The following is a 14,435-nucleotide window of genomic DNA, read 5'->3' on the forward strand; positions in this document are numbered from 1 at the left end:
CCACCTGCCCACAAATAAGTGGCTTTTCTCACTTTATATAATACGTAACTAGGTCTGAAGTTGGACTTCCGTCACTATACAACATGTGACGAACATCACATGACAACCGTGATTACCGTGAGTACCTCTATATCTTTACACAGACAACAGTTGTTTACTGCTATATCAATGCTTCGGATATCGTATAGAGCACCTTTAAAGTTGAATTCTGTAAAACCAAAATGAGCTGACAGACTCTACCAAGCTCAGTAGAGCTGAGGGGAACTGCAGGGTTAGGCGATCATTTACTGTAGGTTCGTCCTCACGAGACATCTTTCACATTACACACTGTAATTTGATCCATTGTTAATATAAGAATATTAATTAACGCAGCTTGAAGTTGCATCGAGTTCTTTCTGCCACCATAAATTGGCATCTTGAACACCTCTCTCTGATAGGTCACATGCTTCCATTATATAGGCACACAGGATAGGCTTATGTCACTTTTGTGGCTTTTCTATTTATTTACATTAATTCCCTGGACGTAAGCGCCATTATTAACCATAATGGATACTTGCCTCAGTCCAAATATTACCCTAATGGAGGCAGAAGCCAATTTGTGCTGAAGGCAGTTGCAGTGAAAACAATTGAGGACACCAGTTTTTCCCCAATTAGACAAGCTGTCCTCAATCAGCTGGTAAAACTTTATCCCCAAGTGTGACACACACAGATTCTACTGTATTCTCTGGTCCACTCTGCTGCTGCTGTGAGAGAAATAGATACTGCCTGAGAGGCATTTTTAGTCTTTAGATGAGGCAGTGCTCTATCCAGCAAGCTGTGGGATTGGTCGGCCTGAGGAAGGTCACCTTACCCCCCCCCAAACACACACACGATCATTGATCCATAAACCTATGAGACAACAGAAGGACACAGAGGGAACAGAACGGAGGTATACAGAGAGAGAAATCGAATGAGAGAGGTGAAAGAGGGGAATCAAAAGGTGATCAATGAATATTATAATAGCGATCAAAGACGTAGTACAATCCTGGCTGCTTCTGTACCTGAATACCCAATCTCAAACCAATCACGGCCCGCGAGACACAACCTTAAAGTAATTAGTCAGCCAGTCGACACTCGATCAATTCTGGATCAATTCCTCACTTAGTGCGAGTGTCTGAAAGTGATGCCTCAGTGTTTTATTTTGGCCGTTCTAAAGAAGAAAGAAAAGAAAAGAGACAGAGATGGACGAGAGAAGAAGCTGCCAGCATGAGTCGGCCCTCACCTTTATACCTTCAGCATCAGAAATTACTAGTCCTTTTACTGCTGGCAGTATTATCACACCTGTAAACCAGTGTGGCATCATATAATAAAGTATACATCTGAAAATGCATTATTTAAAAAGGCAGAACTGTCTCTCAAATGCTTTCAGGTCTTTCAGATTCAAAGAGCAAATTCTTCCTTTTACATATACTGTATATTCTTTTTCCTATGACATCCTCCACACCATAGACTGTTTATCAGAAGTGGACGTAGTCACCGTGAAATCACCCATTGGTTTGTGGACTGCCACTTTGAAGCCTTGAGTTTGGCATTTTGGCTGTCACCATCTTGGTTTTTTGCAACCAAAAGTGACACGACAGAGTGGAGCTAAGTACAACCAAACTCTGAATAAGACACTTTCAGGTGACTAAAAAGGTTATAATTAACTTCCATGAACTGAAAACACACTGTGAAAGGGTTAAAGTTCTAAGACAAAAACACGGACAACTCCCAGACCAGACAACGCCGTGTTAGCGACCTGTCAATCACAAGGTAGCCACGCCCTAAAGCATCCCCTGCTTTATGGTCTATTTGACTCTAAATGGGATCATAATTTACTAAATGAACATCATGCTGTATTAAAGAAGACTTGAAACTAGTGACTGAGACCATAAACTCATGTTTACAATGTTCTCTGAGGTAATAAATCAAGTGAGAAGTAGGCTCATTTTCTCATAGACTTCTATACAATCAGACTTCTTTTTGCGACCAGAGGAGAATAATTCTAGCTGCAGTGATGAAGCCTGTCATTGCTAAACCAAATTCTGCTTCCTGACGGTAACTCTGATCCTCCGTTTGATTTGTCTGTTTCCTCATCTGTATAGTCTCAGCCATCAAAGTGGAATGACTCATTCTTGTAATTCACAGAATTACCAGCCATTGGACTTTTTTTTATTTTTGTTATTTCCTTCGAGGACAATAACATAAACAAACCTTATCTCGTTTGCTACTTCTTAGCACGCACACGCTGCATTGACAGCGACCCACAGCCTCACACACGTAAACAGACCAGAGTGTTCAGATTAACAGGCGGCTGTTTGGTTAGTGGCACGTTGCTGTAGATCCATAAACAGTAAGCTGCTATAATAGGTAATCCAGGGGGCTCATGTCTGTGTGTATTTTCAGTCGGTCTTAGACACAAACGTTTGAAATGATTTATGTAAAATTGAGATTTTTTTTGGAAAGCTTCAGGATATACTGTATGTTGTTTAGCTGGAGTCTGTGGTGTCAAGATGTGAATCTGAATAAGACCCATTTTGGAAGAATTTTTTTCTGTTTTGATTGAGTTATTTTGTAATTTGTTGGTGCACCTACTTTCCTCTCAGTCTGCTGATCGTCTACTTGTGTTCCAGTCAGTGATATCCTGCATTTAGTCATTTTTGGTCTACTGAGAATGTTTTCTCTTTATGAACCAGTGGGCAATAGAAGTTTAACCCAAACCACAACCTCTTCCTAAACCTAAACTCATTGGTTTTGTCAGGTAACTTTCGTACTTAAGTTACACCACTTCTGGTGTGGCGTAACTTAACCACAATCTTTTCCTAAACCTAACTAAGTAGTTTCTGTGGCCTAAATCTAACCAAGTTGTTTCCTGTGAAGATGGAAGTTCATTTTAAAAAGACTGGAGCGGAAACTGACTCTGGACATTCGTAGGAAAACGCACTAAATATGAGGAATAACCTTCATACAAACAACATTTTACCTTTTTTTTTAATTATATAAAAGATGGAATTAGGTGCTTATACCATGTAAGAGGTTGGAAGACAATTATTTCATTTAACATCCTTCATAGTTTGGATATATGCGATACAGTATAGTATCAAATGATGATGTGTTATGTTTATGTGCTGATTTATATTTTTTATTTTTTATTTATCTTTATTTAACATGGTTGTATTGTTTATATTTAATTGATGTTATATTTATGTTTATTCAGTTTGTTTGTTATTCTTCATATGATGTTCGACTAATCCAAAATTTAAATAAAAACTTAAAGGACAAAACAAATTAAATGGAGGATGGAAGACAAAGAAAGGCAGCAGAGGACCGTCCTGCAAGACAACAGACCAGAAATATAAAACTGAAGAAGCTTTTTGGAGGCTTTCACTGTTTGCTCAAATATACATATTCACAATTATAAGAATTTAAATGGTCTTTTAAAGAGTATTCGTGGGTGTTTCTTAGGTCACTTCCGTTTAAAACCCCTAAAACTGTGGGTCATTTGCTTTCAAACATCCAAAAACAAATTAGTGGCTAAGTGTAGGATGAAAGGAACATGGCGTTTAGGAATTAGAGGTCGTGTTAACGATGGGAGGGAGAGGAGGAACAGGCAGGAGACCTTGTCGGTAATTACCGGAGGATGGGGGGGCATTTAGAGGACGCTGACACTGCAGCTTATCAACTCATAACTGGCCTTCAGCACTTCATATTTCAGCACGAGGGAGCTTTTAGCATGCATCTGGTTTATTGAAAGAGTGAGAGAATGAATGAAATCATCAGATGACAGAAGAGCATTTTGGATGCGTGTCTGTCCGAAGAGAGAGGGGTGATAAAATGTTAATCAAACCGTAATGGCTTGAATGTTCTCGCTGATGTATGATTATAATTATCTGTGCCAAAACCGATTACAATTAACACAGAATTAACCTGCGTCCTCTGAACGATAGGATATTTATTTTATCTAAAGCATAAAACAGAGTTTCATAAGAAAATGCAAGAAAAGCCAATGTCACTGAAATGTCAAATCTACCAGCTGGTTTTCTCCCAAAACATCTGCTTGCTCCTTTTCTAGCAAACTCATGAATAACATTATCCAAAAATAAAATTCCCAAAATAACATTCGCTCTCATGCATGAGAAAGTGTGTTTGTGTGTGCTGCTTTCCATTCATAACATTATTTGCTCATTTTATTCTCATTGTACAAGCTGCTCTACGAGACGTGACGAAAATAGTCAGCTCTTGAAATACGACACCATTTACAAACCAGCCAGAGAAATGTTGTGTTCATCTTTCATAAAGCTCTTACAAGGTCATCGCAACACAAATAATGCATGCAAATCTCCACAAAACCAGCAGCAAGGCAGACCACTCAGAGTGACATTGTACATCAGATCACCTTTACCCTCTTCATCCACTAACAGACTCATGTCAGACTGTCGTGGAGTTTTAGCTCAAATCACTCCATGATGCCGATAATTACGACGCAAAATGTTGGCATGTTTGTTTCATTGTTGAAAATCAAATCAATGAATAAAAATACATTTTTAAAAATGAATAAATTAGTGAAAACCGTGTGACAAATAATCTCAACTCAAAGCCACTTAATAGCTTTTTTTTTTTTAGCTTTAAACTGCATCTCCACTCTTCATCAGCGAATGGAACTGGCTCAGGTGTCAATACGTGACCAAAGAGTGACGGGTCCGATGCACGGATGTCAGATTTTGTTAAATGCCTGTTGCCTTGACTCCTCTCTCCTCGTGTCTCTTCCTCGAATCTCAAGTGGGAGGGACTAAGACAGAAAGAAAGGAGGCAAGGAAAGGAATCGAGGATGTACAAACTGAGAAATGAGAAGTAGTAAGGTGGCAGGGAAAACACAGAGCAGACAAGAGCTGGCTGGAGTTGTGCCGATCTCTGCCTCATTAAAGCATTAATAATTGATTTTTTTCTTACCACTGGGAGGCAGCGTAACAAGCTGTAAACACAACACTGACATATCATCACTTTATAAAACTGTTGTGGTGAACGTGTTGGTGAACATGTTACCAAACAGTTGCCTGTTTATCCATCCAGCAAACACGTAGCAACATTAATGTTGTTAGTCATGTTTGTGTCCAACTGATGAATGTAAGAATTAATATTCACTGTTCTTATTGCTCTGTTTGATACCAACTTCTGAGGGAAATTTAAGTCTCCATTGCGACTAGATGCTTCAACTAGTTGCCATCTTTGTCCGTCTGCTGTTTGGTGCTTCAGGTGGTGCAACCAAAACAATGAGCTGAAAGACACTAAAAGGCTCTATAGAGCTGAGGGGAACTGCAGACTTGCGGTGATCAACCCAATCTCACGGAAAGGCGTATATATAGCACGATATTACACAGACATTTCACATGTCATGAGGATGCATTTTAGACTTTTCACGTGTCATGTGTACGCCGCTTTTCTGTGTCATTTGTACGCCACGCAACAAAACTACGGTAACGTCCACTGTTAGATTGAGGCAACAAAACCACTTAGTTAGGTTTAGGAAAAACGTCATTTGGGCTTAAAATAAAACGTAATATGTACGTAAAATACGTATGGAAACTAGGGCTGGGACGATTCACCTCTCTCCCGATTCGATACTATCACGATACTTGGGTGCCGATTCAATATGTATTGCGTTTCTACAAGTATTGCGATTTGATATTGCAATTTATTGCGATTTTTGTAAACTTTTTTAACAGTAGGCCATGGGAAAAAGTTGAATCATACACTTCTAGGGACTTTTACTTTGGAAAATATTTAAATTAATACAGTAAAATGTTTGATTTTCAGCATGTATGTAGTCAGAGATGTCCTGAAGTCAAATATGTCATTGTCATTGTCAGGCATTATTTATAAAAAAATTTCCAGCAACCCAAAAATATTGTTTGTTTTGGTTGACGGAGTTGGAACGGGTATGACGTCACATTACTCAGACTACAACAATAAAAGCGGTAACTTCCTTCTACCTCCGTATAGACTCAAATGAAGCAAATATATAAATTCACAGTATAAAATCACGATACATAGGTGAATCGATTTTTTTTCGCCACCCCTAATGGAAACAACGCAACATAAGTACAACAAATATCACTAACGTAACTTACAATACAAATCACAGGTGGCCTGGTTAAAAGTTGTGTGTTTGTTGGACCCATCCACCTCCCATCTCCCCCACCATAAGCATTTTTTCTCGCTTGTTATTCTCCATCACTAGCTCTGAGCGTAGCATATTTATGCGTATGCTTTTACATTGCAGTCAGTACAGACTACATGGCGTACAAATGACACGCGAAATGCAAGAAAGGCATTCTTATTGCTCGCTAAATGCCTTGCACATTATCTTGGCAATCACACGCCTTGTCGTGCGAACGGACTCAGGTGATACAGCAATTCTCCGTGGGTTTGTCATTATGAGTGACAACTTTCACATTATAAATAAACATTTGATCGATTTTAATACAGAAATATCAGTAAGTAATCAAAAAGCAAATATTCGGAATATCTACAGAAACAACAAATATAGCACTGAATGGTTCGGACTTTTCTGTGTTTAGAATAAAGGAGCTGATATAAAAAGGAAATATTCCAATCCCTCTTGAGAGATCACCCCAAAGATGTGGATTGATTATTTCAATGAGAGATTGATTGTCTGGTCTTACCAACTGATGTGGGTATATAATGCATTTTATTGAGCCTTTATGTTTGTGTGTTTTTATTGTGTATTTATTGTTTTTATGATGCATTTTTATTGCAACCTTGCCTGCAAGCCTGCTTTTCCTTTCAGGACAATAAAAGTTGATGGTGTGAGTTGTGACCAATAAAGCACTTTAAAGTGTAAAGTGTTCATGTTATAAGTTATATCAACATGAACAGGATTTTAAGGGCCACAAACAGAGTGTGGATTTTGATTTTGATTTCAATATATAGTATGTAAAACTACTGAAATCCTGAGTTAGGAAACAGCCTTTTTACCCAGCAGCCACCCGGTGTGCAGACGCAGAGCCGCTCATTTGTTCAGTTGGCAGGCTTGAAAAAAGGTGCAATTGGAGCACATTGATTTTTCCTCATGTTAAAAAGCTTTTATTGACATGGCATTTTCTCACCAGAAAGGTTACAGCAGAGGAGAGCAGAACGGGAGGGAGAAGGTGAAACATGAAGGGATACAAAAGAGATGCAGCACCGTGATGGCTCTGCACTTCCTGTAAATTCACCCCACTTTAGCCCACTTTACTGTGTGCTATCCTTTGAAGTGCTGACTTTCTCCCAACACGCTCACACACAAACACACACACGAAAATATGTGGCTGACTCTTACAACCTTGAAACTCTGGGAGCGACGGCAGGAGAGTCACCTCCGTATTTCTTTTCATGAACACAACACTGAGAAAGGGATGAGACAAAGACTCGAGGACATACTGTATTCAGAGCACATACGACTAATATAAAGCGCAGTGATTCAGACAGACAGGCAGACAGACAGACAGACATATTAGAGCCACGAGGGGGATGAGTCTGGAAACCTTCATCACCTTTTAAGATTCGCTCATAACGATAATATCTTTGTGAAACATCATAATTTCTCTATAAAGAGTCATAAAGCTTGACAGTGGCTTCGTCTCTGGAGAGCCAGATGACGCCTTACTGCTGACACAGCACTAAATCACCATGCCCTCCCGCCTCCTCCTCCTGTTTCCTCCTCTTCCTCCACCACCTCGTTTTTAATGGAAAAACATGCTCACTACTCGTACCTCATTTATTTTTACCCTATTTGTCTCATTTAACACTTGTTTGCCATCACTTCAAAATAACTTCAACACAATCAATACACTGTTAATGAGCAGGCCATGGGCTCAATTTAAACATGCATAATTTAAGTACAAAAGGCTCAGAAAGGAGAAAATTAAACCAGCAATAACTATAATAACTATAATGCATTTTTTGGCCATTTGGGGCAGCGTGTTATCAATACATAGTCGGACAACGGACGCTTCAAACTGAGAGTGAATGCATCTGTTCCATCCGGAGTCTCAGCTCAGAGTAGCAGGAGTCAGATTTCACACAAGACAAACAAGACGAAGGTGGAGGATTTGGTGTCGAAGTGAAAAGCAAACGCACCTTTTTGGCAACATTTCAGATTTAAACCCAATGCTATAAGGGAACCATAACGTTAATGAGTTAATCGCTGCGAGGAGGACGGAGCGGTCACAGCCGGTGTGTGCGGCACAGCAGCGCCAGGTAGACCCCTGCAGCCCTGCAGCAAAAGCTGGACCGGAGAGGCCTGACCCTCAGCCACCCGACGGTAAATATCAAAGTAAGCACGCTACACATATTGACCCTCATATTTTCTTGTAAAATGTCCGGTGTAATCGGTAACACCGGTGTTGTCACAAGCTTATTAACCGGTGGGAAATTTTCCTCACCGTCACATCCCGAAAACCCAGCAGCTTGTTCAGAGACAAGCAGATGTAGCCAAACTACCGTCAATTGTGACTGCAATTTTTAATTCACTCGATTAAGAATAAATAAAATAGCAGCTCGCAAAACTACACACTACGACGTACAATTGACGAGGTGCAGATGTTCTCTGATTCTTTGCCGTTGAAATGATTCAGCGAGTGTCCCATTGAAGATGACGGCGGTCAGCTGAAAATCCTGCCCACAATGAGGGGGTACTATCTGCAGTGGAAACATAGCATAAAGACAACGACCTGGTATCAAAAGTCAGTCAAGTCAAGTAGAGCCGTGCCATGAAGTGGACACATGGCATAAATCCAGTATTCACTCTCTTTTAGCTCTGATTTTGGTCTCTACCAACTCCTGCTCTTTAGCGGCTAATTGCTCCACTATATACAGCTGCTTTAAGTATTATCTGTCTTATTGTACATTTCTGTCATATTAAATCAAATGCTTAAGCTAAAGCCTAATTAATATGCAAACGTGAATGCCAATCAAACCAAGATAGTCGTAAAAATCTTTATATGTATAGTGCAGTTCAGTTTTGAACCACTGCTAACTTAATACAACATTTTATGTGATATTAGGCTTTACAAATAGCCTCTTTGTGTATTCTGTGTTTTGGCTTCAAAACACAGACAACGGGTCCAGAAAGAGCTTGAAGTGGAAAACTGGAGCGGTATGTGACATGCCACAACAGTTGGAAAATGAAATTTCAAGGATCCCGGAGGAGAGACTAAATGATAACAGGAAACAGGCAACATGAGCTGTCACAGCATCAAAAGGTGGACATCAAGAGAAAGATCAAGGAGACCATTCACATCTCACCTGAGACCATCCTCCAACAGAGGCACGTGTTACAACTTTACCCCCAAATACAACCATTACCACATGATGACACTTATAAGCCAGCTCCACTTGCTGAAGAGGTTGAGAGAGGTGAGATGAGGTTGAAGATCAGAAGCTCTGACAGCCAGTAACTTTGATCTTTGAGCTTGTGTTATTTAGTTGCATATAATATTCTCAAATGGCAAGAATGAACGTCCATGCTCATATACAAATAGAGTTGTCTTGAATCGACTTGGAATTATCATGGGGGTTTTTAGCGGCTCTGTGAGGCTGTACTTAGGCACAGCGGTGCTTTGAGCTAAATGCAAATGTCAGCATGCTAACATGCTCGTAATGACAATGCTAACATCTTTATGTTAGCAGGAAATGGTTATCATGTTCACCACCTTAGATTAGCCTGTAAGCGTGCTAATATTTACTAATTATTAAAATCAAAGTACAGCTGAGGCTGATGGGAAGGTCATTAGTATTTGGTTATAAACCAAAGTATTGGACAAATTAAATTACATTAGACGACTTTATTATTTCCCAGAGAGGAAATACGTTTTTTCGCCCACGCACGATGACAAATAACAAAAGAGACACAAGTCAGACCGGTCACAGAGGACAACATATGAAAGACAAGCTGCTGAACCAACAGTACAAACACACAAACTAACACATATTCAAAGAGCACTTTAGTGTAACCCAGGAGACGCCTTGCCACTAAAGTAAAGAGGACCTATTATGCTCATTTTCAGGTGCATACTAGTATTTTGGGTTTCTACTAGAAACATGTTTACATGCTTTAATGTAAAAAAAAAAAAATGCTTTATTTTTCTCATACCTCTTCTCACCCTCTGTCTGTTTGAGCTCCTTTAGCAAATGTGTTACTCTGTGACATCACCACATTACAGAAGAAAAGGCGGGACTTGTATCAAGGCGTTTCAGGCCATTCAGGAGCAACGTTTCTGTGGGGGAGAGTAACTCCCTTTGGCCTAGACTTTTGGCTTGGTAACTTTACAGACCTTTTACATGCACAAATAACTATATAACACACTAAAGGAAAGAGAAAAAGCACACAAGCATAATAGGTCCCCTTTAAAACAATGTATTTAATACAAACGATCACACAATAAACGAAAGGCAGACCACAAGTGAGGAAAATGGGACCAGAAAATAGGCCATAAATGTAAAATTCATCTGTAACAATACATATGAGAGGAAACCTTAAGAATTATGGCAAAAATAAAACCCATACCTAAGAAAACAAACAAGTATCACATCTCATTCAAAAGTTTCTTAGCTATGGGCAAAAATGACCCTCTAATTCTTCCTGTGGAGCATTTTAGAGCATTTAAACTACAAAAACAAACAGAACAAACAGACCATTAAACTGAAGTATGGTTTGAGCTCTCCCAGCAGACAAACCAGTTATAACAAATACTGCAGATCACACAAAAAACATAAACTGCATTAAAAATCTAAACAAACCTGTTTCACCTCTTTTCTCTCAACATAAAAAAGGATAAAGGAGAATTACAAATCAAAGCAGCTATTGATGTTTTAGCCTTTCTGAGAACATCATTGTGTCCATTTAAAGCAGATCCAGGGATTAAATTCAGACGTCTCAGCGAGGACACGATGAGAAGGATCAAATGTACAACATCTAATACCTGAAATTCAACCACAACCTGTGCTGAGCCTGCGGAGCGCAGCCTGTTGTTAAATATCCTCTCGTGTACCTAAAGCCCTAATATCATCATGCCGTTATACTCAATCTCTAAACTCCGCATCAGATTCTGCAGTAATGCAGAGCTCCAAAAATAGCTCACATACAATATCTATCCCTCAAGTGATTTCAGTCCGAGGTGACGCCGCAGACTGTCAGTGTGTCTGACAGGATTTATGGTTAATGTGCATAATATTCAGCAAATTACTGGATCTTGAAGAAAAGTTAAGTGTCTCTCTGTCTCGCACGCACACTTCTCACCCAGTCAGCATTCGTACTGCACTGTTGTGCTCATCATTAGAGCTTCTGACAGCAGCATTAAAAGTGATAGATGTGTGCTGTTAGCTCTGACGGACTGCGCTACAGAACAGGTTACTACTGAACAAATCACTTGTTTGATTGAGTCAAATTATTAAAACGGTCTGAAGGTATACCAAAACTCCAAAGTGGATGCAGAGTTCATTACAGCTCATAAAAGTATTGGACCGAATGAGCGACATAATGACAGCTTTGCTTGTCTTAAGTGTCATTCTTGCAGAGGAGCTAGAAATGTAAAGTATGTCCTGAGGATGGTGCCAGAGTAAAGGTCTTTGGGTCAATCAAAAGATTTATCTGTGTGACCTTTAATTTAATGATATAGACCTTGATATTTACTGTGCACAATGAAAACTATGCATAGTAGCACTAGAGGGAAACATAGACTGTATATAAGAAGTGGACGTAGTCATTGTGACGTCACCCATTGGTTTGTGGACTGCCGTTTTGAAGTCTCGAGTTCGGCAGTTTGGTTGTTTGCAACCAGAAGTGACACAAGAGGGTGGAGCTAAGTACAACCAAACGCTGAACAAGACATTTTCAGGCCACCAAAAAGGTTATAATTAACTTCAATGAACTGAAAACACACTGTGAAAGGGTTAAAGTTCAAATACGAAAACACAGACAACTCCCAGACCAGACAATGCTTTGGTAACGACCTGTCCATCACAAGGTAGCCATGCCCTAAAGCATACCCTGCTTTATGGACTATTTGACTCTAAATGGGACCATAATTTACTAAATGAACATTTACAAAGTAGGGAAGAGTGAGTCCATACCTGTGGTTTTCTAACCGGGTTTCAAGGAGGCTCGAGGATCCTGCAGGGGTTTCCAGCTGGTCCCCTGAAAAATGTGGAACACATCAATTACACTCTATCACTGCAGCCAATAAAAACTGTTTTGATCAGGCGTTTCACCCTCCTCTGTTATCCTCTTACTCTCAGCTTCCATCTGTGTGGAGCTGTGAGATAACATAGAAGCTCTTTTTTGATATATTAACTGAAGGTTAGGAAATGTGGATTGCATCAGTTTGATTAAAAGGGCAAATTAATCTTTCAAGAACATGATAGACACTGACAAAACCCTTATCAAATGTGAGGGTCTAAATCTTCTTCTTCATCTATTGCATGAAACAATCTACAACCACTGGTCTTCATATCTTTTTCACCTTGTTTGTGCATTGAACAGAAAGTCATGGCTGAACTGCAGTCTCTTCTCCAAGGAATTATTGGTTGCCTAGATCAAAATGACTTGTTGTTATGTAACATCTGGTGTGATTTGATATTCAGCCAAATAGAGCTACAACTTTCTTATTGAATAATCTGGTGATTACTTTCTCGATCAAGCGAGAGATCATTTAGTATAAAGCAACGTCTTCAAATGCCTTGTTTTGTCCGACCAACAGTCCAAAACCCAAAGCTTTTTCAATTTACAGTAATGTAAAACAGAGACAAGCAGCAAACCCTCAAATTAGAGGAGCTGAAACCATATCATGTTTGGTATTTTTCATTTAAAAAACGATGATTAATCTGCCAACTCCTCGAATTACGCCAAGTTGCAAGAAGCTTCCTGGAAAGAAAGAAATAATGGAAATTATTTGGAAATTACAGACTGGGCTTGAATGCAGGGTCAGAAAACAGAATAGCTCCCACTGGGCTTCATTAGGAGGAAGATAGGGACAGCGACAGAAGCATCTCCACACACACACACATACAGTACACACACACTGTATATGCCACCACTCTGTCAACAATCACAGGTAGTATGGTAGTAAATACATTTCAGCCATACACTCAAAATATTTGGAAATGCTTCAAGCGTCAAGCAGCTCTGACTGAACATAAAAGGACAGAAAGTGATTTTTGTTTTGTTTTGGCTGCTTCCATCCCGGCTCTAAGCTGCCGACTGAGCCCCGAGAGAGGCAAGCCGCTGTGCAGTGGAGATAAGGCTCCACCTGCCAGCCATGCTCATCACTGTGTCTGTGTGTGTTTGTCTGAGACACTGTGTGTGTGTGTGTGTGTGTCGCCGTCCCAGGTCTGCCAAGATAAGAGGCTCTCAGGAACCCAACCGCAAAATCTTAGCTACACTAAACACCCAGCAGAGATCAAGTCAACCGGTACAAAGGAAAAATACATATATTTTTTGGAATAGAGTGAAATGAAAAAAGATAAACAGAAAGGTAATTTCCTCTACAGCGGCAACAGCAACACCTATCTGCTCTCTACGGTGTGGTAACGTTAATTAAAGGAGGCACCTGGCCTCAGGTCTCTGGAAGCTCATTTCTGCAACTTGCAAAAAAAAAATGCAGTGCTTGTTGAAAGCAATTATACTAAGTCATGACAAGAGACCTTCTCTTAATTATGACTTAGCATGTCAGAATTATTAAATTATTTCTCATACACATGACTTTATATCTCATATCTATGATTTTGTACCTCATAATTATGAGAAACCTTCTCAAAATTATGACATATTCTAATTATTTATTACACAGCTTTTTTGAATACTCGATTTTACTACTACTACTACTACTTTATAACAGACCGTTGCTATGTATAACAGACCGTTGCTATGTATAACAGACCGTTGCTATGGACACAGTTCTGCTGTCGGACCGTTTTTGTTTCAAATTATGGATTTCTTAAGTAACTAGCCGTGTAATAAGCGGGATAATGTACAGCTAGTGGGTCATTATTGTGAAATAAACCCCTTCAGGGCGATGCAAGACCCCGACGCGAAACAGCGGGTCCACTCGGGGTGCTACAGCGCCCTGTCAGGGTTTATTTCACAACAATGACTGGTTCGCTGTACATTATCCCTTACGTGATACAGTCATAATTACGAGAAACGTATGAGAAATGTTCTCATAGTCATGACTTAGTATTAGATACTTATCTCATTATAAGAAATGTTCTTAAAAGTATGAACTTTATTAAAAAATTATACAGTCATAATTATGAGAAACTGACTTATCTTATAATTGTGAGAAGACTTGGCAAAATCACGAGATATCTCCTAATAATTATGTAATGCTAAGGCACAATTATGAGAAACGTTCTCATGA

The 14,435-nt window shown here is 39.5% G+C and overlaps 1 protein-coding gene across 2 annotated transcripts in view; it reads right to left on the minus strand.

Annotated features, from left to right (window-relative positions):
- Positions 1–14,435, minus strand: part of klhl5 (kelch-like family member 5) — a 71,658-nt gene that overhangs the window by 48,599 nt on the left and 8,624 nt on the right. For both annotated transcript variants that reach the window (XM_074630133.1, XM_074630131.1), the window contains exon 2: positions 12,151–12,214. Coding sequence is in view for 1 of the 2 variants with exons in the window: in XM_074630131.1 (XP_074486232.1) it covers positions 12,151–12,214 (64 nt within the window). In the remaining variant the exon portion in view is untranslated. The remainder of the gene's footprint in view (positions 1–12,150; positions 12,215–14,435) is intronic.

This window comes from Sebastes fasciatus, chromosome 3 (assembly GCF_043250625.1).
Source record: "Sebastes fasciatus isolate fSebFas1 chromosome 3, fSebFas1.pri, whole genome shotgun sequence".
Taxonomy (NCBI): domain Eukaryota; kingdom Metazoa; phylum Chordata; class Actinopteri; order Perciformes; family Sebastidae; genus Sebastes; species Sebastes fasciatus.